Genomic DNA, 24,049 nt, shown 5'->3' on the forward strand with positions numbered 1-24,049 from the left:
TATAGGCCATGCATAGCTTCCTAACTCTTCCCCTATCTTCATTGTTCATCTGCTACCCTCCCTCTTCTTGTGTGTTGCCCGCCCCCCTCCTTATATATTTCCCTTCCCATCATCTGCGCTAACATGTGCCTACACCCTAACCTGTGAATTACTCTCCCCTCGCTTGCACCCTGGTAATCATCAAAGAATGTTTCTTTTACTATGGAAATCTTTTCCTAAGCTTTTATGATAATGGTCTCATGAAATATTTGCCCTTTTGTGATTGACTTATTTCACTCAGCATAAGGAGCTCTGGTAGCGTAGTGGTTATGAATCGGGCTGCGAACCTTAAGGTCAGCGGTTCGAAACTACTAGCCGCTTCGCGGGAGAAAGATGAGGCTATTTACTCCCGTAAGGATTTACACCCTTGGAAACCCTGTTACAGGGTCGCTATGGGTCGGAACCGACTCGACGGCACTTAACAACAACAACAACAACAACAATGTCCTCAGGGTCCATCCATGTTATGAGGTGTTTCACAGATTCATAGTATTCTTCAACATTGCCTAGTATTCCATTGTGTGTATGTATCAAAATTTGTTTATCCATTCATCCATTACTGGACTATGGCCATTTCCATCTTTTTGCTATTATGAATAGTGCTGTGATGAACATTGGTGTGCATATATCTACTTCTGTTCTGACTTGTATTTCTTGTGGATATATACCAAGTAGAGGAATTGCTGGATCATAAGGTATTTCTATTTCCAACTTCCTGAGAAAGTGCCATACTGGTTTCCAGAGTGGTTAAACCATTTTTCAATCCCACCAGCAATGTAGAAGGGCCCTAGTCTCTCTATACCTTTGCCAGCATTTGTTGTTTTCTGCAAGTGCTATATATACTTTTAAATAATCATGGAAGTAAGATTTTAGTTGTATGGTCTTTAGAAAAAGGTTATTTCAACCAAGTCCACAGCAGAAGCCTCTGGACCCTGTTGTCACTGGGTCTTATCTCTCCCCTTCTGGTTTGCTCCCCTTCCCTTGCATCATATTTTCTTTGAGCCCATCATGTGGGGTGGATGTGATTGCAAGGAATAAATGGCCTTCCCAGCCCTGAGAGGGAAAGCACAAAGGGAATGGCTATAGGTGTCCTGGTTATAGAATTTTAGGGCCACTATGGTTGGAAGCAGCTGCTCTGGTAGCATAGTGGTTACAAATCAAGGAGCTAACCTTGGTCAGCAGTTCAAAATTACCAGCTGGAGAAAGATGAGGCTTTCTGCTCCCATAACGATTTACAGCCTTGGAAACCTGTACAGGGTCACTATGAGTCGGAACCGACTCCACGGCACATACCAACAACAACAATGGGTGGGGGGATGTGCCAATCAAAGCACTTGGTTGTCTAGTTTAGGATCATGGGGCTTGTAGAACATAAGTGACGAATGAATCTCCACTGGCCCATAGTGATTTCTTCCTGGTCATGCTTGGGGTTACCTTTAAGACCACCTCAGGCAAATATACTCCAGAAATGCTGTTAAGAAGTAAATTCCTGGATATGTGAGTTAGAGCCCCAATCCTAAGGGTAGATCCTGTGCTGTGGTGCGAAAGATGCTGACAGGAAAGCAAGTTTGGGACTTCTGTTACACATTTATGCCAGTTTTCTAGAAGGGAATTTGTGGTCCTCTGTTGTTGTTAGGTGCCATCTAATTGGTTCCTACTCATAGCGACCCGTCCCTGTGCACAACAGAACAAACACTGCCTGGTCATGCACCATTCTCACAATTGTTATATTTGAGCCCACTGCTGCTGCCACTGTGTCAGTCCATCTCATCAGGAGGCCTTCCTCCTTTTCACTGACCCTCTAGTTTTCTAAGCATGTTGTCCTTCTCCAGGAACTAGTCCCTCCTGATAATATATCCGAAGTATAAGAGACAAAGTCTCGCCATCCTTGCCTCTAAGGAGCATTCTGGCTGTACTGCTACAGATTTGTTTGAAAGTCCATGATACTTTCAATACTCTTCTCCAACACCATAATTCAAATTAATCAATTCTGTGGTCTTCCTTATTCATTATCTAACTTTCATATACATATGAAGCTACTGGAAATACTATAGTGTGGATCAGGCGCACCTTAGTCTTTAAACTGACATCTTTGTTCTTGAACACTTTAAAGAGGTCTGTTGTGGCTGATTTGCCTAATGCAATAAGTTTTTGATTTCTGGACTGCTGTAATTCCGTGAGCATTGATGGTGGATCCAAGCAAATTGAAATCTTGGACAACTTCATTTATCATAATGTTATTTATTGGTCTAGTTTACACTGGAGGTGCAATCCATATTAAAATCTATAGTCTTTGATCTTCATCTGTAAGTATTTCAAATATTATTCACTTATAGCAAACAAGGTTGTATCATCTGCATATAGCAGGTTATTAGTGGCTTTTCCTCCAATCCTGTTGTCAAATTCTTCTTCCTATAATCCAGCTTCTTGGATTGTTTGCTCAGTAGACAGATTGAATAAGCATGGTAGAAGTATACAACCGTGACACACACCTTTCCTGATTTTGAATCATTCAGTATTCCCTTGTTCTGTTCCAACAGCTCGCTCATTATCTATGTAATGCTCCTTGTGAGCACAATTAGTTATTTTGGAATACCCATTCTTCACAGTTGTTACCCATAGTTTGTCATGATCCACATAGTTGAAAGCATTTGCATAATCACTAAAGCACAAATAAACATCTTTATGGAATTCTTTACATCAGCAATGATGGCTCTTAGTCCACATATTCTTATGCATCTTGTTTGAATTTCTGGCAGCTCTCTGTGGATGTGCTGCTGCAATTGTTTTTAAATTATTTTTTATCAAAATTTTACTTACCTGTGATATTAATAATATTGTCCAATGTTTTTCACATTCCATTGGGTCATCTTTTTATGAAATGGACACAAATATGGATATCTTCCAATTGGTTGGCCAGATAGCTGTCTTCCAGATTTCTTGACATACATGAGTTTGTTGAAACATTTCGATCAGTATTCTGTCAATTCTGGGTGACTTGTTTTTCACTAATGCCTTCAGTGCAGCTTGGAATTCTTCCTTCAGTATCATTGGTCTTGATCATATGTTACCTCTTGAAATGATTGAACATCAACCAATTATTTCTGGGATAGTGACTTTACATTCCTTTCATTGCCTTTTGATGTTTTCTGCATCATTCATTTTTTTGCTTGTAGAATTCAGTTTTTCTTCAGTTCTTTCAGCTTGAGAAATGCTGAACATGTTCTTTTCTTTTGGTTTTTTAATTTCCAGTCTTTGCATATTTCATTATAATACTTGACTTTGTCTTTTTCAGCTACCCTTTGAAAATTTCTGTTTAACTCTTTTACTTCATCATTTATTTCAGTTGCTTTAGCTTCACTACACTCAAGAGCAAGTTTCAGAATCTTTCCAGACATTTACTTTGGTCATTCTTCTCCCCACCCCCACCCCTCCAATGTCTTTTAAATGACCTTTTGCTTTCTTCATGTATGATACTCTCGTTGCCATTCCATGGCTTTCCTGGCATTTGGTCATTAGTGTCTGTTACATCAAATATATCATATTTTTGCTCTTGCTGAGTTGTTTTAATTTTCTTTATAGAACCCAACTTCTCGTATTAATTGCTCAGCATACAGGTTGAATAGGTATGGTGAAAAAATACAACCTTGTCGCACACCTTTTTAAATTTTAAAACATTCAGTGTTCCCATGTTCTGTTCAAACAACTGCCTCTTGGTCCAGGTACAGATTCCTCATGAGCACAATTAAGTGTTCCAGAATACTTATACTTTGCAATATTGTCCATAGCTTGTCATGATCCACACAATCAAAAGCCTTTGCATAGTCAATAAAACACTGGTAAACATTTCTCTGATATTCTCTGCTTTCAGCCAACATCCATCGGACATTAGCAATGATATCCCTCATTCCACGGCCTCTTCTGAGTCTGGCTTGAACCTCTGGAAGTTCTCTGTGAATGTATAACTGTAGTTGTTTCTGTATTACCTTTAGCAAAACTTTACTCGCATGGATTATCAAAGAGATTGTCCGATGATTTCCACATTCAGTTGGGTTACCTCTCTTTGGAATGTGCACAGATATGGATCTCTTCCAATCAATTGGCCAGATGCTCGTCTTCCAAATTTCTTTGTAGAGATGAGTGAGTGCCTCTTGTGCCTCCTCATTTTCTTAAAATATTTTAATTTTTATTCCATCTGTTCCTGGTACCTTGTTCTTTGCCAATTCCTTCAATACACCTTGGACTTCCTCCTTCAGGATCATTGGCTCTTGATCATATGCTACCTCTTGAAATGGTTGAACATTAACCATTTCCTTTTGGTATAGTGACTCTGTGTATTTCTTCCATTTTCTCTTGCTGCTTTCTGCATTATTCAAATATTTGCCCAGTGAATATTTCAATAACGAAAGTCAAGGCTTGAATTTTTTTCTTCAGTTCCCACAGCTTGAGAAACGCTGAGCGTGTTCTTCCTTTTTGGTTTTCTGATTCTGGATCATTGCACATTTTGTTGTAATGTTTGGCTTTATCATCTTGAGCTGACCTTTGAAATTTTCTGTTCATCTCTTTGACCTCCTCATTTCTTCCATTTGCTTTAGCATCTCTACGCTGGAGAGCAAGTGTCTCCAGTGTCTCTTCTGACATCCATTTTGACCTTTTCCTTCTTTCTTGTCTTCTCAATGACTTTTTGCTTTCTTCATGTATGATGTTCTTGATGTCATCCTACAACTTTTCTGGTCTTCGGTCTTTAGTGTTTATTGTATCAAATCTGTTCTTCAGATCTCTAAATTCAGGTGGGATATATTTTGGCTCTCGTGGATACCGTGTAGTAGTACAAATATTTAACAAGAAAGTTTAACGTCAAATAAGACAACACACATGAGTAACTTAACAAGATAAGCTTCTCAGTCCTGGAAAACTAAAATGAGAGACCTCACTGAATAGTAACATACATAAAACAAGAGGTAGTAATGAATAGTACCACTTGAAACATTTTCAAATAACTAATCTACTACAGTATGACAGCTTTGGAATATTACTACCATGTTGATTTCTTACCCAATGCAACTTTATTTTATATAAACCTGGTTATCAGGCAGTAGTAAATAAGGGTACGTTTTTTATACCCAGCTACTATCATTTCTTCCTTTGTATCTTTTCCTAATTTTGTTCAGCAACATTTTTCCTTTGGTTTGACTAGTTGAGCACATTAGGTTGGGACACCATCGTTTCATTGGGCTGGGCTGATTCTAGAGACGTTTCTGTAACATTGTATACCAGGTGCACCAGAGTTGTTGCCTATCACTCCTTGCATTGGTGTGAGTGGAGCTCTGTCTTGTGTTTAGAGGTCTATGTAGGTTTGCAGAGTGTTACAGGAACTCTGACCTCTTCAGGGTCCTGAGTGTGCCCCCAGTTGGGCTTAGAACCTAGGACTGAGCCTTGACCCTGACCTGCAGAAAATGAGCTAGGTGGAAGTTCTACTCGTGCAAGGCTGGCAGGTGCCCATGACTCCCCTCCCACAGAGCCAAGGAGAAGGAGCTTTCAGCAGATTAGATGACTGGGAGCCCTGGGATATCTGAGGACCACTGCCATGTGGTAGGGGTAGCAGAGGAACTCAGATGTGGCATTGAGTGACCCAGTTCCTCCACCCATTTGCTTTGAGGCCTTGGGCACCATCCCCTCCCCAGGCCTCACTTTCCAATCTGTAATGGAAGGGGTAGATGGGTTGGGCCCAGGTTCTTTTGGTTCTGAGTTTTGTGATTTCTACCTGGTGTCTCCTGCCCCCATTGTTGGGCTATATGGTGAAAGGGTAAGGAAGACTCTCACCCAGGTGGTCCTGATGGTGGAGTGTGTCCAGAGTCCCCATACCTGTCTGGCTCTGTTTCTACTACCTCTCCCATGATAACCCTGTGCTCCCTTCCTTCCTGCCACCTCCTAGTCTTGTGAAATCTCCTCCTGTGAACTCCTGGCACAGCCTTCCTGGCTCCTGCCCTCTGTCCCCACACCTCCAGTACACGCTCTGCCCATCTGTGTCCTGCTGCCTAGCCTTGGGTCCTTCCAGATTCAGCAGGCCTCCAAAGCTGTGCATATGGAAAGGCTATGAAGGGCTGCTACATGTGAGTAATGGATCTCTGTTTTGTCCCATTCCAGCTGTGTTGGGGTGGAAGAAGAGGAGGCACCAGATATCGACATATACCATTGTCCAAACTGCGAGAAAACCCATGGGAAGTCAACCTGTAAGTAAGGAGTCCCCACCTGCTCCTGCCTGGGTGGGAAGTGCTGGGGATTGGTATTGGCTTCTCTGCATGGAAGCTGAGGCACAGATGTGCCAACTGAGCCACCAGCTGGAAAATCTTAAGAGGTCCTTTTCAGACCCACCTGAGCCAGCTTTAAACCCTTGCTCATGAAGTTCCCACAATAACCACTCTCATCTTGGTTATGGAGGTCAGATATGCTGAGGTTCTTATAAACAAAAATCCCATGCTGTTGCTATGAATCTGTGATTCATGAGGGAACCAAAAGGTAGATTGGAACGAAGGCAGTGAGGCACTTCCCGCCTGACCCCTCACCTCGTCCAGCTCCCAAGGCTGCTGGGGGTGGTGGGTGGCTTATCACTGTTACAGCATCGCTTCTTTAGTTTCTTAGCCCTGGAGGCTTGGAGGACTGAGAAAGATGTATTTCTTGTCCCCCAGCCATCTTAGCTGGGGTCTGCCATCTCTGCAGCACCCTATTGGCCTTCACCTGTGAGGGAGGCACTAGTCTAGGCTCTGCCTGGCTTAGCAGGCAGCCAGAGGGTTGCCCTTCCAGCTATGATGTTAGGTCTGGTCTCAGAATTTTACCTGATCAGCCTGTCTCCAGATTCTGGACAGCCCCAAGGAGGCATTTGACTATGCCCTTGGCCGTGTGTTCACCTTGGACTGGGCAACAGGCTGGGAATTGAGGACAGAGATGGCAAAAAAGAAAGAAATTGTTCCCTCCTTTCATGGAGCACGCAGTTCTGTAGGGATTTACTCATGCATGTACCCACATGTGCATGTGTGTGTACTGTACATGGTGTACATGCTTATGGGTGCGTGTATAATCATGTATGTGTGAACATGTGTGCATGTATTGGGGGTCCATGGTGTGGGCGCCAGATGCTCTGGGAGGAGGCATGCTTATCTGTGCATGCATGTCTGAGCACTGCATGCATGTGTGGGGGCCCATGGTGTGAGTACCCGATGCTCTGGAAGGAAGGTATGCTCATAGATACAGTGGGGTCCCGGCTGTGGACAGGAAGTTGTGCTAGTTGGGAGGATGCGGAAGGAGAAGGAGCAAACCAGGTAGTCTTAGTTCTTTGTGCTGTGGCTCTGAGGGTGAGGGAATAGCAGCAGTGAGCCCACTTAGGAGAGCGTTGACAGTCCAGGCCAGGACCTTAGGTGGGAACCGTGTCGAGAGGTGGCTCTGCAGAGACTTCAGCAGCCTAGGTGCCTGAGTGGAAAGGGATCCCTGGAGACTCCCAGCTTCTAGTAGTGTTGGGCAGTGGTCCCACGGGCTGAGCTCAGAAAGGTGGGGAGAGATGAGTCAGGGTGGGAGAATATATTGAAACTGTGGAAAACAGAGGGAAGGTGACCAAACTCTGCTAGGGAGTTGCTGGGAGGTGAGTGTCTCATCCCCTGAGGAACCTCAAGTTTTGACTCTCAGGAGGTTTAGAGCCTTGTTGTACCCACAAGCATTGGCCCCCAACCTCGGTTTGCACCCTGCTTGCCTGGTCACCTAGGTGCAGTGATCGACCCCTGTCCCTCTCTTTACAGTGAAGAAGAAACGGAGCTGGCACAAACATGAGCAGGGGCCAACGCCTGATGTCAAGCCTGTGCAGAATGGCAGCCAGCTCTTCATCAAGGAGCTGCGAAGCCGGACCTTCCCCAGGTGGGCAGCCTGGCTCGGGGAGACCGCTGCTGCCCATCGCAGGGGCACATGTGGCTGAAGAGGGACCCAGGGGCCCAGGAGAGCATGCCTGAGGCAAGCAGAGGGTGGGAGAGGAGGGAGCCTGTGTCTGTTAGAGGCAGCATCCTATTCCCGTTAGTCATACTTCTACTCCTGGGAGCTACCCAACTTCTCTTTCCTTGTAGAAGGGTGGGAGCCCTCTTTCCAGCACATCCTCTGGGGGTGGTATTGTTGGAGAAAACTTTTCTTCCAGGCACAGGGATAGGAGAGAAGGACCCCATGCTCTCCCGACCTCCCCCAATGGGTGTGCCCAACACCTGCTCGAGTGCTCTGTCTGGGCCTCTCCCCCTAAATCTTCTGCTGATCCTGAGGTAGAGGCCACTTGTCCTCATTTTTCTGGGGGAAAGTACAACTCTCAGAGCACCCTTCAGCACAACTTTCTGGATCTGAAACAAGAAGTGCAGTTCTATATTATTTTACCCCCTCCCATGACACATCATACAGGAAGAAGGCAAAAAGTTATTAAGACAAGAAGAAGGAAAAAAGCACACCAGTGCTCATAGCAACACTATTTACTATAGCAAAAAGATGGAGACAGCCTAAGTGCCCATCAATTGAAGAATGGATAAACAAACTGTGGTACATACACACAATGGAAAACTCTGCTACCTTGAAGAACAACAAGGAAGCTGCAAGCCACCACATAACATGGGTGAACCTTGAGGACGTTATGCTGAGTGAAATTAGTCAGTCACAAAAGGAGAAATACTGCATGGGACCATTATTGTAAAAGATTAAGAAAAAGAACCCACCCTAAAAGAGAAAAAAAAATTGTATATATATTTGCTGATCACTGAGATGTTTGGCATAAAATGAGAGGAGGGAGGGAGGGGAAGATAGAGCACAAAGTAGAGAATAGACAGACACGAGAAGAGGGAGGGGAATGGTAGAACAGCTAGGCAGCTTTACATGGGCTAAGTGGGACAGAGAGGTAAATGATGATGTATGAACAACCTTAGAACAACAGGACTCCGGGATACAGGGATTGAGGCATGGTTTGAATAGGTAAAAGAGAGAAATAATGTTAAGATGCTTGGCTGTCTTTTGAATCTTGGTTTCCTTTGCTTACCATTGTAAAATAGACACTTGAGTGGGAGAGAAAGGAATAGCCGGAAACATCACAATAGAAAGCTTGTAAGAGCATCTTCAGCCTATAGCTAATTGGAATACCTTAAAAAGGGGGCTAGAAGTTGCCCAGTGAAAGAGTTGGAACCTTTGCATTGCATAAGACCATAGGTGGAATCCTGAACCCCATCCAGAATCTTCTGAGGTGGGAAATTTCCACTTGAAAGGACAAGTAGACCAGCCTGGAGTAGCTAGAAGAACAGAAGATACTTTGTGAAAGAAAGACCAGCAGGGAAAATAAAAAACAATAATGGCAGTCTGATTGACTAATACAAGAACAAGCAAGCTGTTAGCCCGGGAGCCATCAAGGCAAGTGGTTGGGTCCCATCAGAGCAAACCCCCTTCCAAGACTAAGACTCAAGGAGAATACACGAGCAGGCTTGTGGTTTGGCTGGTGATCACGTTGGTCAATGAAAAGGGGGAGAAGGGGAAAAACAGCAATGAAGTTGGGAGCTAAGTCTGACCACATTCAGTAGACTCCTGTGAATCCGGGTAGAGACCTGGATGGCCAGCAGAAAGGCAAGACCCGGGGACTCCTGAGCCCAGAGGCAGTGACATGGCCACAGAGGACTAGAGCAGAGAATGAAGCGTCCAGCTGATATGAAGTGAGGGGAGATGCACAAGAACACTCATACTTGCAGATAGTACCCACTCGACCTGGCTTCAATGGCTGGATGATCAGAACTCGACTATAAAAAGAAAGAAGAGGAAAAAAAAAGAGTAACCCGCTACAATTTGATGAACTTTACCTATACTATGGTTGTAGTAACTCAGAAAAAGGAACAAATCTTTACAGTGAGGATCACTCCCACTCCCTCGGTACACAGGGTTGACAGGGATGGGCAGTTTAGACATTGGCTACCCAAAATGGGGGGCTACAAAGGCAAAAAGTGACTGGCTTATAAGCTTTCAAGGGAGAGCCTAGTTCCAGATGGGATGGAGGAAGGTAGAATATCCACTGAATGGTTTCTAATCTCTTGTTGTTGTTAGGTGCCATCAAGTCAGTACCGACTCATAGTGACCTTATGCACAGAAGAACGAAACACTAACCAGTCCTGGGCTAACCTTACTACTGTTGCCACACTTAAGTCCATCGCTGCTGCCACTTAGTCAATCCATCTTGTTGGGGGTCTTCTTATTTTTTCTGACTCTCCACCTTACCAAACACGATATCCTTCTCCAGCGACTGGTCCCTCCTGACAGTAGCTCCAAAGTATGAGAGATGAAGTTTGGCCATCTTGGCCTCCAAGGAGCACTCTAGCTGCACTTCTTCTAACACAGATCTCTTGGTTCTTTTGGCAGTCCATGGCACTTTTCAATATTCTTCTGCAACACCATAACTCAAAAGCATCAATTCTTCTACGGTTTCCCTTATTCACTGTACAGCTTTTGCATGCATATGAGGTTATTGAAAATACCATGGCTTGGGTCAGGCACACCTTAGTCCTCAAGCTGACATCTTTGCTCTTCAACACTTTAAAGAGGTCTTGTGCAGCAGATTTGCCTAATGCAATAATACATCGTTTGGTTTCTTGACTGCTGCTTCCATGAATGTTGATAGTTGATCCAAGAAGAATGAAGTCCTTGACAACTTCAATGTTTTCTCCGTTGATAAGAATGTGGTTTATTGGTCCAGTGGTGAGGATTTTTGTTTTCTTTACTTGGAGATGTAATCCATACTTAAGGCTGTGTGTGGTCTTTGATCTTCATCAGTAAATGTCTTAAGTCCTCTTCACTTTCAGCAAGCAAGGTTGTATCATCTGCATATTGCAGGCTGTTAATGTGTCTTCTTCCAATCCCGATGGCACGATTTTCTTCATAGAACCCAGCTTCTCGGATTATTTGCTCAGCATACAGTTTGAATAAGTATGGTGAAAGAATACAACCTTGTCACACACCTTTCTTAATTTTAAACCATTCAGTGTTCCCATGTTCTGTTCAAACAACTGCCTCTTGGTCCAGGTACATATTCCTCATGAGCACAATTAAGTGTCCCAGTTTCTTGGGACGGGGCTAATAAAAGGAGATGGGGATAAGAATCTCTTGTGGTACAATAGTGAATAATTGCTATCAGGACTGAATGTGAGGGTTGGAAATGTAAAGGTAGATGTAATAAAAGGATGGGAGTGATTGATTTTGCAGTTCAAGAGCGGAGGTCCCTGGGACCATCAAGTGAGAAGAGTGGAATGTGGGACCCTACCCAGAGAAGCAGTGATGCCAGGAATGGAGGCAGAGACGATGACATGGACAGATGGAGCGGCTGGGGACACTGGACTCAGGGAGGGACGAGGCTGTGTGCTGACGGCCAGGGGCAGGCCTGTAGGGTGTATTCTTTGCATGTTTGATGATGCATGGAGGGGATTGTAATCATTACAATGAAACGAAATACGATAGTATGAATGTAAAACTGGTATTCTCCGCTGTAAACTCACATAATTCAAAATAAAAACAAACAAAAAAAAAAGAAGGAAAAAGTCAAAATGGATGTCAGAAGAGACACTGAAACGACTTGCTCTGCAGTGTAGAGATGCTAAAGCAAATGGAAGAAATGAGGTACAAGACCTGAATAGAAAATTTCAAAGGTCAGCCCAGAAGATAAAGTCAAATATTACAACAAAATGTGCAAAGAGCTGGAGTCAGAAAACCAAAAAGGAAGAATGTGCTCAGCATTTCTAAAGCTAGGGGAACTGAAGAAAAAATTCAAGCCTCCACTTTTGTTATTGAAGGATTCTCTGGGCAAATTATTGAATGATGCAGAAAGCATCAAAAGAAGATGGAAGGAATACATAGAGTCACTATACCAAAAGGAAATGGTTGGTGTTCAACCGTTTCAAGAGGTAGCATATGATCAAGAGCCAATGGTACTGAAGGAGGAAGTCTAAGGTGTATTGAAGGAATTGGCAAGAAACATTGCACCTGGAATTGATGAAATAAAAATTGGACTCTTTTAAGAATGTGGGGAGGCACAGGAGGTACTCACTCATGTATGTTAAGAAATTTGGAAGACAACTATCTGCCCAAAGAGAGGTGACCCAACAGAAAGCAGAAATCATTGGACAATATCTTTGATATCCCATGCTAGTAAAGTTTTACTAAAGGTAATACAGAAACTGCTGGAAGCATACATTGACAGAGAATTTCCAGAGGTTCAAGCTAGATTCAGAAGAGGCTGTGGAATGAGGAATATCATTGCTGATATCTGATGGATGTTGGCTGAAAGCAGAGAATATCAGAAAGATGTTTCCCAATGCTTTATTGACTACACAAAGGCTTTCGATTGTATGGATCATGACAAGCTATGGACAACATTGTGAAGTATGAGTATTTGGGAACAATTAATTGTGCTCATGAGGAATCTGTACCTGGACCAAGAGGCAGTTGTTTGAACAGAACATGGGAGCACTGAATGTTTTAAAATTAAGAAATGTGTGTGACAAGGTTGTATTCTTTTACCATACTTATTCAACCTGTATGCTGAGCAGATAATCCAAGAAACTGGGTTCTATGAAGAAAAATGTGGCATCAGGATTGGAGGAAGACTCATTAACAGCCTGCAATATGCAGATGATACAACCTTGCTTGCTGAAAGTGAAGAGGACTTAAAATATTTACTGATGAACATCAAAGACCACAGCCTTTGGTATGGATTGCATCTCAATGTAAAGAAAACAAAAGTCCTCACTACTGGACCAATAAACCTCATTCTTATCAACGGAGAAAAGATTGAAGTTGTTAGGGATTCATTTTTCTTGGATCAACTATCAACATGCATGGAAGCAGCAGTCAAGAAATCAAACAGTGTATTGCATTGGGCAAATCTACTGCACAAGACCTTTTTAAAGTGTTGAAGAGCAAAGATGTCAGCTTGAGGACTAAGGTGCGCCTGACCCAAGCCATGGTGTTTTCAATACCTTCATATTTATACGAAAGCTGGATGGTGAATATGGAAAACCGTTAGAGGAATTGATGCTTTTGAGTTTCGGTGTTGGAGGAGAATATTGAAAGTGCCATGGGCTGCCAAAAGAACCAATAGATCCATTTTGGAAGAAGTGCAGCCAGAGTGCTCCTTGGAGGCCAAGATGGCCAAACTTCGTCTCTCATACTTCAGACATATTGTCAGGAGGGACCAGTTGGGTAAGGTGGAGAGTTAGAGAAGAAGAGGAAGACCGCAAGTGAAATGGATTGGCAAAATGGCAGCATCAATGGGTTCACGCGTGGCAACAATTATGAGGTTGGCTCAGGATCGGGCAGTGTTTTGTTCTGTTGTGCATAGTGTCGCTGTGAGTTGGTAAGATTTTGATCTGTCAAGGGTGACTTTCTAAGGTATCCCCAGTGAATTGCAAGCTTCCTTGTTGCTTCCATAGGTTACTTTACACAATGTTGATACTCCTTGTACTTTTCAGCAGAGTTGCCTCCTTTTTTTTTCCTTCTCACCTTCCATTCACTCTGACTTAGCTTTATTACCATGTGGACAGCGTAACAAACATTCTTCCATCCACATTTTTTAGTTTTACTTTTTTATTTTGTTGAAAATATGCATAACAAAGCACACACTATTTTAGCCATTTCTGTGTGTTCAAATCAGTGACATTGATTGTTGTTAGGTGCCATTGAGTTGGTTCCGACACATAGGCACAACATAACTAAACACTGCCTGGTCCTGCACCATCTGCATATGGCAGGTTGTTAATGACTCTTCCTCCAATCCTGATGCCATATTTTTCTTTATATAATCCAGCTTCTTGGATTGTATGCTCAGTATACAGATTGAATGAGTATGGTGAATGAACACAACCCTGGTGCACACCTTTCCTGATTTTAAAACATTCAGTACCCCTTTGTTCTGTTTGAATGACTGCCTCTTTGTCTATGTACAGGTTCCTCATGTGCACAATCAAGTGTTTTGAAATATCCGTTCTTTGCAGTATTATCCATATTTTGTTATTATCCACACAGTTAAAAGCCTTTGCAGAGTTAATAAAGCACAAGTAAGTGTCTTTCAACCAAGATTCATTCCCACGTCCTCTTCTGAATCCAGCTTGAATTCCTGGCAATTCCCTGTCACTATGTTGTTATATTTGTTTTTTAATTATGTTCTGCAAAACTTTAATTGTATGTGATATTAATGGTACTATTCAATGATTTATACATTCTGTTGGGTCATCTTTCTTTGAAATGGACACACGTATAAATCTTTTACAATCATCCAAATTTCTTGACATAGATAGGTGAGCATTTCCAGTGCTGTATCAGTTTGTTGAAAGATTTCAATTTGTATTCTGTCAATTCCTGGAGCCTTTTCATCAATCAGTGTCTTCACTGTAGCTTGGAAGACTTCATTCAGTACCATCAGTTTTTGATCATATGCTACCTCTTAAAATGTTTGAACATTGACCATTTCTTTTTGGTACAGTGACTCTGTATATACCTTCCGTCGTCTTATGATGCTTTCTGTATCATTTAATATTATGCCCAAAGAATCTTCCAATATTGCAAATCGATATTTGAATTTTTTCTTAGTTGTTTTTACTTGAGAAATGCTAAGCATGTTCTTCCCTTTATTTCCTTATTTCTTCCATTCACTTTACCAGCTCTACACTGGAGAGCAAGTTTCAGAGTCTCTTCAGACATCCATTTTGGTCTTTTCTATTTTCGTCTTTTTAATGACCTTTTGCTTTCTTCCTGTATTATGTTCTTGATGTCCCACAGCTTTTCTGGTCTTTGATAATTCATGTCTTAATGCATCAAATCTGTTCTTGAGATGGTCTCTAAACTCAAGTGTCATATTTTAGCTCTTGTGGACTTGTTTTAATTTTCGTCAGATTCAGCTGATTTTACATATGTGCAATTAATGGTGTCATATTCCATCGTCTATCCCTGGCCTTATTTTAGCTGATGATACTGAGTTTTTCCACTGTCTCTTTCTATAGGTGTATTCATTCAGTTTGACTCCTGTGTATCCCTTTTGGTGAGATGCATGTGTATTGTTGTTTTCTATTTTGTTTAACAGAGGTTTTGAAATGAATAAATCATTGGTCTTGCAAAATTCTATCTTGCAATCTCCAACATTATTTCTGACACCAAGGGTGTATTTTCTAACTACTGATCCTTTCTCTTTCTTTCCAACCTTTCCTATTACTAGTAATTATGAATACATATGAAATTGCATGCTTTATCAATTTCAGACTGAAGAAGTTTGTACAGTTCTTCAATTTCATCATCACTTGATTTTGTTGTTGGTGAATAAATTTGAATAATAGTGTATTAACTGGTCTTCCTTGTAGGTGTAGGGATATTATCGTATTACAGACTGCATTGTATTTCAAGATAGATACTGAAATGTTCATTTTGATGATGAATGCTATGCCATTTCTCTTGAATTTATCTTTCCTGGCACACGCAATATGATTGTCAGTATGATTGTCAGATTCAAAATGGCCAGTACTTATTCCATTTCAACTAATGCCTAGGATATCAATCTTTATGTATTCAATTTCATTTTTGACAATTTCTAATTTTCCTAGATTCAGACTTCATACATTCCATGGTCTGATTATTAATGGATGTTTGCAGCTGTTTCTCCTCATTTGAGTTGTACCCATCAGCAAATGGAGATTTCAAAAGCTTTACTTCAAGTCATCATGGTCAACTCTAGTTTGAGGGGGCAGCTCTTTCCCAGTCATATTTTGAGTGCCTTCCAACTAAGAGTCTCTTCAGTGGCACTGTATCTGACAGTATTCTGTGCTATTCTTACTGTTTTTGTTCTTCTGCACTATATATTGCAATATACCACTACTATACATAAGGTTTTCAATGGCTAAATATTCAGAAGTAGTCCATGTCTCCTTCTTCCTAGTCTGTCTTAGTCTGGAAGCTCTACTTGAAATGTGTCTGTCATGGGTGACTCTGCTGGTATTTAAAATACTGGTGGCATAGCTTCCAGCATCACAGCAACATGTAAGCCACCACAGTATGACACCAACAGATATTTATTGTTGTTGTTGTTAGATGCTATCCAGACAGTACCGACTTACAGTTACCCTATGTACAACAGAATGAAACACTGCCCGGTCATTGCATGGACATTGATTAGATTCTTTAAATTGTTAACTTTTCTCAACAACCTTTCCCAAACAATTTCACCATCATTAGCACAGATCACTGGCCATCTAAGCTTCTCATCTGTTTTTTAAGTTGCTGTTGTCAGTTTGATCCCACAGAGATTATTCTTTAAAAGAATATAAGTTTACTGCAGACAGGCTTCTCTAATTAGGCTAAACAATTGTTTGGTTCAAAGGTGACTTCCAGAGATAGTTTTGATTCTAGGTTTACAGATTTCATTAGGGCAGTGGGTTTTGAGGATCATCCAGCTTGAATGGTTCCAGAAAGTCTGGATTGCTTGAGAATTTGACATTCCTATTCTATTCCATTATTATCAACGGAGAAAAGATTGAAGTTGTCAAGGACTTCATTCTTCTTGGATCAACTATCAACACGCATAGAAGCAGCAGTCAAGAAATCAGTGTATTGCATTGGGCAAATCTACTGCACAAGACCTTTTTAAAATGTTGAAGAGCAAAGATGTCAGCTTGAGGACTGAGGTGCACCTGACCCAAGCCATGGTATTTTCAATAGCTTCATATTTATGCGAAAGCTGGACAGTGAATAAGGAAGACCGTAGCAGAATTGATGCTTTTGAGTTACGGTGTTGGAGGAGAATATTGAAAGTGCCATGGGCTGCCAAATGAACCATTAGATCCATTTTGGAAGAACTACAGCCAGAGTGCTCCTTGGAGGCCAAGATGGCCAAACTTTGGCTCTCATACTTCGAACATACTGTCAGGAGGGACCAGTCGCTAAAGGAGGATATCATGTTTGGTAAGGTGGAGGGTCAGAGAAAAGAGGAAGACCCCCAATGAGATGAATTGGCCAAGTGGCAGCATCGATGGACTCAAGTGTGGCAACAATTGTGAGGTTGGCCCAGGATTGGGCAGTGTTTCATTCTGCTGTGCATAAGGTTACTGTGAATTGGTACCAACTTGATGGCACCTAACGACAACAACAACAACAATTCTATTCCATATTTTGCACTTTGAAGCCGAATTTTCCTGTAGAGTCATTGATCTAAATGAACATTATTGGTAGTCAGCTACCATCCAATTCTTCTGTTGTCATGGCAAGGAGGTAGTTGTTTATGGAGACTATTGGGTACATATTCAGTCCCTATCTTAATTGTCCTCTTGACAGAATTTGACACTACCCATTCTTGGAGTTCTCTTTTCATGGAGATAACATGACGCCTTCTTGGTTTTCCTCCTGCCTATTTGGCTTCCTCTCCCAGCTGCTTTCTGTGAGCTTTTGTTGATGATTCTGTTCTTGCCCCCTACTCTCAGATTTCACATCCATTTTACTTTTAATACATTTGCTAGCTGCTCCTCAGCTTTTCTACCAGCTTATAGTTCTTCTGTGTTCCTGACCTAATTTTCTTGCTGTATCTCTACTGCATGGTTCTCTCTTGCTCTACTCCTAAGCCTCCACTCCTGCCTTCCCTCCTGTCCTCCACAAATGTCTCTGCCTCCCTCTGTCCCTCAAACCTGGTACTTGGCAGTCAACTTTGCCTCCTCCTACTCTCATGTCCCTGTCTGATCTGTTGCCAGGATAGTGAGAATCTCCTTCTCCCTCTCTTGTTCCAGCTATTTGCATGGTTGAGTTACATCTCACAAGGGCTTCTAGTCCACTACAGTCCTGCTATAGCTCCTTCTCCTTACAGCATCAGACAGAACCTCTTAACATGCTTGTTAGGTTGCTCGGTTATCCGCTACTCTTGGTATAAAGCAACTGACAAGTCCTCCCTGGCCTCAGAACTCTGCCTTACTTTACCTCTCTGTCCTCCAGTACCCTAGCATCTTCTAACTCCTCAAACTTGCCCAAATCACACATCAATGGCCAGGAACATTTTTCTTCTAGCTCTTCCTCCTTAAGGTTTAGCTTAAGCTGCACCTCCTTGAAGAGGCCTCCTAGATTATCCAACTTTCATAGTACTCTGCTCATTGTGTTCTGCTGTTTTTTCCATGGCACAGGTCACAGCTGTGGTTCTTCATCCTTGCATGCACAACTGATTAAAGCCAGTTCCTGGCCCTCCCAGTCAGGGAGTGGTCTAGTGGGTCCCCAGATTCCCAGCACCCTGGGCAGTGCCCAGGACATAGCAGATATGAGCGAGGCAGGGGAAGAAGGGAAGGGATGCTGGAAAGGCAGCTGCTTAGGTGACCAGATATATGGCTTGCCTAGCCCCTCTGCACCCCCAGTGATTTCTAAGAATGGCTCATACTCTGTGATGTCCTTTTCCTGTGAGTCTCTCTCAGTTGCCTCTGCCCAAGCCATACCAGATGGAGGGTAGATTGTGAATAACCTGGAGTGCCTTTGTTGGACATTCAGTCCTTGGGCTGGCTCCTGCCACTTTTGTGAGGGATGGGCAGTGATTTGGAGACAGGGTTGGGCAAGGCCATCCATCTGCATATCTACAAGACTCATACTGGCCTCCCTCCTGGCTTTGATACCGCTTGTTATTGTTAAGTGCTGTTGAGTTGGTCCCGACTCATAGCGACCCTGTCTGTATAGGGTTTCTGAGGAACAGCTGGTGGGTTTGAACTGCTGACTTTGTGGTTCACAGTCCAGTGCTGATTCTACAGCACCACCTCAGGAGTCTACCTGGGCTTTGCTATGTTGTTGTTGTTGTTAAGTGCCATCGAGTCGGTTCCGACCCATAGCGACCCTGTACAGGGTTTCCGAGGATGTTAATCCTTACGGGAGTAGAAAGCCTCATCTTTCTCCCGTGGAGCGGCTGGTAGTTTCGAACTGCTGACCTTAAGGTTCGCAGCCCGATTCGTAACCACTACGCTAAGTGGCCTATAATTGGTGATCTTGCAGCTTTCCCTGCAGGGTCACCTTCCTTCTGTAGCAGTTCCCATGTGGTTGCCAGTCAGGACCCTGTGAGCCTTGCTGTCCACATAGAAGAAAGCCCTGCTGCCTGGACCTTTGTGAATCCCAGGAGGGTATATGAGGGGCTTCTCAGGCTTTCTAGTCATGGCCTCTCCATTAGTTCCCTGACTGGTGCCAGTTTACAGAGCCATGACCCTTTGAATGAAGGGGAGACTGGGTCCCCCTGTGGAAGGACTCCAGTACACTGCCGGAAATTTATACTGCTAGTCTTTCCCCGAGACTTGCCCAAAGGGATTTATGGCCTTTTCCAAGAATTAGTGTTCATTGGGGAAAAAGAAATAATCACACTTTCCAGGGATTATTGGACACTGGCTCTGAATTGACACTAACTCTAAGTGACCCACAATGTCCCTGTGGCCCACCAGTCAGTGTGGGGGCATTAGGAGGACAAGTTGTTAATGGAGTCTTAGCTAAGGTCTGGCTCACTGGAGTCCAGTGGGTCCTTGAACTCATCCCAGAGAAAAATGCTCTGCAGCCCATTCGCTTGTGTAACTTCAGAGTGCCGAGTCCATTTGGTGAGTTCTTTCTAAAAAGGGCACACTGATCTTAGTGGACTTCAAAGGAATATTGTCGTACCTGCTAGGTGCTCACTTCCTAGACACAGTATGGATGTAGAGTGGCTCTGAGCTGGTTCACTAAATATGGGCTGGAAGAGGAAACAGAGTGGGGAGAGATCTCTCTCTGTCTCCCCGCCTCTCTCAGTCTCCCTGGCCTCTTTCTGTCTCCCCCTGTCTTTCTTTTCATCTCTCTGTTCCCCATCTCTCTCCCTTTGTCTGTCTCCCCCATCCCTGCTTCCCTTCTCTCTCTACCTCTCTTGTCTCTTTCCCCCTGTCTGTCTGTCCTGTCTCCCCCATTTCTTTGTCTCCCCTGTCTCTCTTCCTGTGTCTTTCATTCTCCCTGTCTTTCTCCTTGCCTCTCTGTATCCCCCATTTCTCTCCCTTGTCTTTCTCTCTTGTTTTTCTCCTTGTGTCTCTCTGCCTCTCTCCCCTCTGCCTCTCTGTCTCCCCTGTCTCTCTGCCTCCCTGTGTCTTTCCCCCGTCTCTGTCTCCCCATCTCTCCCCTTGCCTCTCTCTCTCTCCATCTCTGCCCCCTTCTGTCTTCCCCTGTATCTCTGTCTCCTTCATCTCTCCCCTTGTCTTTCTCCCCCTCTCTGTCTCCTCTGTTTCTCTCTCCCTATCTTTCTGTCTCCACTGTCTCTCTGTCCCTGTCTCTCTCTGTCCCATTTCTCTCCCCACCTCTCTCTACCTCCCCATGTTTGTCTTTTGCAATCTCTGTGCTATGCAGAGATCCAACTCACTGTACGCCATGACCAGTGTGTCTAGACCCCTTCCCTCTCCTGACTGTGGAGCCTTAAGGTCAAGGCCAGGTCTACTCTGTAGCACCCATGTCCCAGCCTACTGAGTGATGGTCTTCTGTAGGCCTCAGGTCACCCAGCCTGTGGTCAGGAGTGTAGACTCTGGTGTCTCCTGCACCCAGTCTGGCCCTGATTACACTTCTCCCCCTGTGATAGTGACAAGTGTGCATAGTTGTGGTGTGTGAGCTAGCCTTGACCATGACTCTAACGTGTGCTTCCCCTGCAGCGCGGAGGACGTGGTGGTTCGAGTGCCGGGCAATCAGCTCACACTGGGCTACATGGAGGAGCACGGCTTCACTGAGCCCATCCTTGTTCCCAAGAAGGATGGGCTGGGTCTGGCCGTGCCAGCCCCCACCTTCTACGTCAGCGACGTCGAGAATTATGTGGGTAAGTGTCCTTTCTGGCCTTGTGGATGACATTCAGACCTTCTGCCTGTGCTCCCCAAGGTGGACCAGGTTATGGTATGGGCTCCCAAGGCTCACGTTTGTTTGGGGTTAGAAGCAGGGGTAGTGTGTTTTTTAAAGGCTTGTGGTCTGTGAAGAAGCTCAGCATATTAGACTGTGCATTCCATGGGTGGCCCTGGTGAGCCGTCCCCTGCAGATGGTTTGGCTGCAAAGTGGAGGGCGGGTCTTGGACTCCCTTGATTCTTCCAGCAATAGAATCCACCATAGTTAGGCCTATATAACTCTTGTCTACCATGAAGGCATAGAGATGTGGGGCGCCTCCTCTGGCATTAGTGCAGGCCCCTCTCCTGCTCCCACTTTGAGACCTGGCTCTCCTCATCTGAGCAAGACCTGCCTTCAGTGTCAGGTTCCTTTTTCTGAAGCACCCTATTTCCTGGTCATTTGGGGGCAGTGTCCACCTATGCCTCCTGCTGATTCTGGCTCCTAGGTTCTGCGTGAGTTGGCCTGGGACATTTCTGGACAAAGGAAGGGGCTCATGTGTGCCAGGCACCACTGTACAAGGGGACACCAGGACTGACTGGTGGGCAGCTTGCCTAGCTCAAAGCTCTCATTGGTGCTGCATCTAAAGATATTGATGAGAGAGGCCTGCAAGGCCATGAAGGGGAAGAAAATCCAGAAAAAATGATGCTTGAGCTAATTCCCAGGCTGCTTTTTGGAAGGGAGAGATTGGACTCCAGACTTCTGCAGAACTTGAAGTCTTTGTTACCTAGTGCTGTTTCAATAGAAATTCTTATAGTTCAGGGGGCAGCTCTAGGTGGTGGTACTTCCTTGTCTATTTCAGTTTCTGGTTCAGGAAGTCCTCGATTTATCATGAGTTTTCTTTCCAATGACTCCATCATAAGTTGGTTTTGATGTAAGTTGACTAACTTTTTTTGTTGTTGTTTAGTTTTCATTATTAGTGACTTTTACTATCAGTGCCTTTATAAATCTGATTTTGAACAGCTGAGAATGATAACATCAGCAAATTCGTGCTGCCTCATTGTATATAGTGCATATTACTGACAGGAGGATGCAGTTTGGAACTTGAGTATATTGTAGTCAGGGACTACTTGTATCCACCAGCAGTCCTTGTAGATACATCTGTCCCCATCATGGGTCTCCATCTTTTCCCTGTTTGTGTCTCCGTGTCTGTTCTTTTTTTTATGACTCAGAAGTGATTAGGTTTACGATTTAACCTTATTGATGTAATGAAGAAAACCCTATCTCTAAACAGGATTGTATTTGCCAGGATAGCTCATACAGCTACAAGTGGCAGTACCAGCTGTGGCCTGCCCAGAGCTGTTCCTATCAGAGTACTGAACTCGATTTCTCCCAACAGGAAGAGATGGCTCCAGGCTTTTAATATTCTAGCTTATTGTTACTTTTAATTCTATATGGATCCCCCCTTTTTTAAAAGAATAATTGTACAGAATTATTCTTTACAGAATATTGTACAGAAAGTACAGGGAACTCCTATATACCTTCCCTCCCCACCCAAGTTTTCCTTTCTTATTATGGGTTTGACAAATTCACAAATGCCATATGTCCACCATTATATTATTACGTATAATAATTTCAATGACCTAAAAATGCCCTGTGAGATTTTTAAAAAAACATATTTTTCATTTCCCATATGCTAAAAATGTGAGGCACCAACCATTTCTCCCTTATCCCTTTTATCCCTTTCTATTCCACTGGCTTCAGTAATGCATTGCAATGACCACACAAGACTCTGGCATCGTACTCATAGTTTATTAGGGAAGTTAACAGGTAATAAATAATACAGGCTCAGAAAATCCTCAGTTGTTCCAGTCAGCTGTTGATAATGCCCACAGGATACAAGCCTCAGCCTGAAGGTGCTCAGTTCTAGCTCTGTGGGTCAGCAAACCTAGCTTCTCCACTTAAGTGGTTGGAGCCACCCTACTTGATAACGAGTTTCAAGTCCAGAGTCACTCAGCTTTACTTGCTCTAGGGCTGGGAAGCCCACTGCTCTGTCTCGTGCTGTGGTTATTGGTTCTGCTGCTGTTGCTCCTCTGCCACTCTTCCAGGGTCACAGCTTTCTGTCCCTGGGTCCAGGAGGTTCAGTGTGCAGGGATCTGGAGGACCAAATGATGTGTTCCACTCCTGGGTCTTTCTTCTTGATGGTAGTGAGATCACACCTCCTGCTTCTGAGATGGTTCATTTTATATCCATGCTAAAGTTTCAATTTTTCACAATTACATTGAACTCTGTTAACATCCTCAGCTGAATCATGTCCGTCTACCTATCAGTTTCTTTGCCCACCTTCTCTTACCCAGACCTAGCAGGGCAGAAATGTTGTTGGTGGGAGTTACAGACTATGGCTAGAAGGGACATTAGATAATTCACTAAGCACACCTTACTGTTTTTAATAATGGGAAATGTTCACATACACAAACAAAAGAGCATCATGAACAGTGACCTATGTACTCCACCATGACCTAAACAACCTTCAGCTCTCTGTTGTTTTCTGTCTTATTCCCCTAAAGTTGTTGTGTTGTTAGATTGCCATTGAATCTGTTCCTACCTTTAGTAACGTTATGCACAGCATAAGGAAACACTGCCTAATCCTGTGCCATCCTTACAACCCTTGTTACACTTGAGCCCATTACTGATGCCACTGTGCCAACCCATTTTGTTGGGGTCTTGCTCTTTTTTGCTGACCCTCCACTTTACCAAACATGCTATAACAGACAATATGCCCAAAGTATGAGAGACAAAGTTTCACCACCAGGTCCTCTAAGGGGTTTACTTCTTCCAACACAGATTTGTTTTTCTGGCAGTCCATGATACTTTTAATATTTTTCTCCAACACTGTAACTCAAATAATCTACTCTTCTACAGTCTTATTCATTGTTCAACTTTCACATACATATAAGGCTATTGAAAATACCATGGCTTGGGTCAGGCACACCTTAGTCTTCAAACTGATATCTTTGCTCTTGAGCACTTTAACAAGATCTTGTGCAGCAGATGTGTCCAATGCAATAGTTTGATTTTCTGACTACTGCTTCCATGTTGTTAGTGTTGATGATAGTGGATCTAAGCAAAAGGAAGTCTTTGACAACTTCAATCTTTTTTCCATTTA

At 43.4% G+C, this 24,049-nt stretch overlaps 1 protein-coding gene across 1 annotated transcript in view; it reads left to right on the forward strand.

Moving 5' to 3' along the window:
• The window catches only part of PHF2 (PHD finger protein 2), a 109,257-nt gene that overhangs the window by 56,061 nt on the left and 29,147 nt on the right, over positions 1–24,049 (forward strand). The window contains exons 2-4 of the mRNA XM_006876242.1: positions 6,187–6,272; positions 7,830–7,944; positions 20,727–20,887. Of these exons, the coding sequence (XP_006876304.1) occupies positions 6,187–6,272; positions 7,830–7,944; positions 20,727–20,887 (362 nt within the window). The remainder of the gene's footprint in view (positions 1–6,186; positions 6,273–7,829; positions 7,945–20,726; positions 20,888–24,049) is intronic.

Source organism: Chrysochloris asiatica, unplaced genomic scaffold (assembly GCF_000296735.1).
Source record: "Chrysochloris asiatica unplaced genomic scaffold, ChrAsi1.0 scaffold00369, whole genome shotgun sequence".
Classification (NCBI taxonomy): domain Eukaryota; kingdom Metazoa; phylum Chordata; class Mammalia; order Afrosoricida; family Chrysochloridae; genus Chrysochloris; species Chrysochloris asiatica.